The sequence below is a fragment of the Rhynchophorus ferrugineus genome, unplaced genomic scaffold (genome assembly GCF_030347505.1).
Source record: "Rhynchophorus ferrugineus isolate W39M unplaced genomic scaffold, kcgeb_rfMv2 rfM7, whole genome shotgun sequence".
In the NCBI taxonomy this organism is placed as follows: domain Eukaryota; kingdom Metazoa; phylum Arthropoda; class Insecta; order Coleoptera; family Curculionidae; genus Rhynchophorus; species Rhynchophorus ferrugineus.
In genome coordinates this window covers 16,180,565-16,183,898 of record NW_027472586.1, presented here as the reverse complement: position 1 = coordinate 16,183,898, position 3,334 = coordinate 16,180,565, and the positions used below count along the sequence as shown (strand labels likewise).

The 3,334-nt window shown below is 34.0% G+C and overlaps 1 protein-coding gene across 1 annotated transcript; it reads left to right on the top strand.

Annotated features, from left to right (window-relative positions):
* The first annotated feature begins 313 nt into the window (after positions 1–313).
* On the top strand, positions 314–3,107 carry LOC143200201 (cholinesterase 2-like). Its single transcript, XM_076410602.1, has 3 exons — positions 314–344; positions 2,687–2,884; positions 2,970–3,107. The coding sequence occupies exons 1-3, from the start codon at positions 314–316 to the stop codon at positions 3,029–3,031; spliced, it is 291 nt and encodes a 96-aa protein (XP_076266717.1). The 3' UTR covers positions 3,032–3,107.
* Positions 3,108–3,334: the final 227 nt, after the last annotated feature.

Sequence of the window (3,334 nt, the reverse complement as noted above, 5' to 3'; positions counted from 1 at the left end):
TATTTTGTACAGAAGATTGCTTAATGAAGTGATTTGACTGAGTGACTACATGCCATGTATATATAATATAAACAGAAGAAATACTTATTGCCAATAGGGCAGATTGTGGACTCACGAAGAGTAATAATAAAAAAAAAATGACTTTAAAATTGACTTTTAAAAGGTCCTTCATATTACATCATAGGGGACGAAAAATTTACCAAAATATTTTGACTTGGGCCTAAATAGAAATATTACGTTCTATGATATTAGGTTAAATTTTGAATTCAAGATAATATATTCAATTTATATATTTATATAAGATTCTTTAAATATGCCTGTAATTTTCGACAAGTGGCAACAGTGCAAGTTCAAATGATTGTTCGCATGCGGGGATTCTTCAGAACTAGACTCTTGTGGGTGCGAGGAAGGAGTCGGCATTAGCCAAACCAGACATACAATTTAGTAAATCATTTAAATTCATTTCATAATTCTCTTCACCATACAAATCCATTTTATACAATTTTAATTTCACTTCCATTATTTTTTGTATTAGTTATATTATTCGTTTAAATAAAGGATCTCATTTTACGCATTAATTTACGACTAATTTAAGAGAGAATATAAAACGTATTTTATTTGCAATATTGTTTTCTCTCCTTGAGACTCAACAGAACGAATAAAATACGATGAATGAATAATTTCTTCCGCCTTCTTGATTTTTTAGCCATATCCGTATTAACTAAATTGATGATACCGACAAGCTGAAAAAAATTTCTCCGTCAATCTCCATCAAAACCAGCGCCAGTACAAGATTCTACAATAGCAAATTGCAGTCAAGGTGATATTCCAATGGTACTTCCATGAATTACGATTAGCAATATGTATATATTGCGGAAAAGGCAAAATATCAATGTAAATAGCTGCTAAAAGAGCACAATTACCAAACTTATCGAATGAAAACCCATTTCCAACTCTCAAAGAACTTTCAGACTAATTAGAAGTTGAATCAATTGTTTTCCGACGTTTATATGGAAAAATCTAAAGAACGGAAAGAGACTATGACACGATCTCGAACCATTGCAATATCGCGGTTCTATTGCTTGCCATATATAAAGAAGATTCATGGTCATAAAGTATTAAATATTTAACAGGTAAATTGAAAAGTCCCCGACCTGACACGTAGATGGCGCTACTAGAATTAAATCCATATGTTTTTAGTTAGCCCTAACCCTCAAAAGATACGTGTATAAATTTGACAGCTGTCAGATCATTAATTTTCGCGTATTGATAAAATATTGCTTTTTGAAGGGAAAAAATACAGTTGAAGCAAAAACTTGGCTTGATGCCGAGTTTCCAGACGCTGCCACAGAAAAATTAACCATCAAGGATTGGTATATTAAGTTTAGATGTGCTGAAATGAGCACCGAAGACGGTTAACGCAGTGGATGCCCAAAAGGGGTTGTTACCGACGAAGACATAAAAAAACCACAAAATGATTTTGAATGGCATAAATTGAAAGTGAATGAAATAGCACACACTCCAAAGTTATTAACTGAACGTGTACATCATATCATTCACGAATATTTGGGTATGAGAAAGCTCTGTGCATAGTGGGTGCCGCGCGAGCTCACTTTTGACCAAAAACAACGACGAGTTGAAAAAGAAAGTGCGGCTTAACCAAGACAGTGCACCGTGTCACAATTCAGTGAAAACGATGGCAAAAATCCATGAATTAGGCTTGGAATTGCTTCCTTATCCACCCTATTCTCAGATCCGGCCCCCCGCGACTATTTACTGTTCTCAAGTCTCAAAAGAATGCTCGCTGGGGAGAAATTTTCGTCGAATGAAGAGGTGATTGCCGAAACTGAGGCCTATTTTGAAGAAAAAGTCAAATCGTACTACAGAAATGGTATCGAAAATTTGGAGGGTCACTATAATCAGTGTGTCACCCTTGAAAGGAATTATGTTGAATAAAAAAAACTAATTTTGCAAAAAAAAATGTTTTACTATGGTAGGCCGGCGACTATTCAATTGACCTGTTAGGGCGAGTTTGGCATTTTGTAATTGCATATTTTGTTTAGGTTTACATGTAATATAGTTTCTTTAAACTAATTACAAGCTAGAGTGTACCAATTACCATTTAACCTTCATGTTAGACACATGTTCGTGATCAACTTAACATAATTACCAATCATTTTATCTATTCCTTGCTAGAACAAATGTAATACTTTGTTAAATAATGGACAGCTATTCGATTTTCATCCTCATATCTACTGTGTTTAATATAGGAGCTATAGATTTGTACATACAACATACTAATATGTTAACATATAATTTAATCTTTTAATAGAGGGCTCTATTAAAATATATAACCTATAGCAAAATGGGAAGGTGTCCTAGATGCAACACTTGAGGGTTCTTGCTGCGTAGCACCAGTAGAAGAGATTTTAAAATATATCCAAATTACCTTCAAGGGATCTGAAGATTGATTATACTTAAATATATTTACACCAAAGGTTATTATTTTTACTTATTCAAAAACACGGAAATTTTAACAAATTTTATTAATGCATTCCAAGTTTGTCACTACCTTGTTACCTGTTTATATCTTTATCCACGGGGGTGGATATTTTGCTGGATGTTCAAGTCGATTTTTTGTCATCATTATTAGATCTAAGACCACTCTTCTAGAAATCGTTTCCAGGTTTCCTGAGTACCGAGGACCTAGAATGTCCCGGAAATTGGGGAATAAAGGATCAGATCTTGGCTATTAAATGGATTAAAGACAACATAAGGTCTTTTGGCGGAGATAACGAACGAATCACTGTGGGAGGTCAAAGTGCTGGCGCTTCATGTGTCAATTTACTTTTCTTAGTACCACAGGCGAGAGGATTATTTCAAGGTAAATTTTCAATTGACTGCTGCTTTATTAACCCTTTCCTAATACTTTGATAGGAAGAAAAAGTTGAGCATAAGATATATTTTAGGTGCAATCATGCAAAGTGGTTCCATATTATCTCCATGGTCCAATCAAAAAGATTCAAGATAAATTGCATTCTAACATGTAACAAAAACTAGTTGATCCAAAAAGATTATTCAAGTCCATGGAACGATTCCTTCTTCTAGTAAGTACTATATGTTATTTATAGAGCTTCAGATTTGTTGGATCAAGAAAATCGAGTTGGGTATTTTTGTAACCGATCATTCTGGTGGAATTTTAATAGAACTAAATAGAAATGTACATACTTCCCCCGTTTTATTTTTATAAACATACGTGCAAAACATATACACCTATATTAAGTTCAAAGGTCCGCAACGCTGACGGAATGGTACTATGCGGTTCCCGGCTATA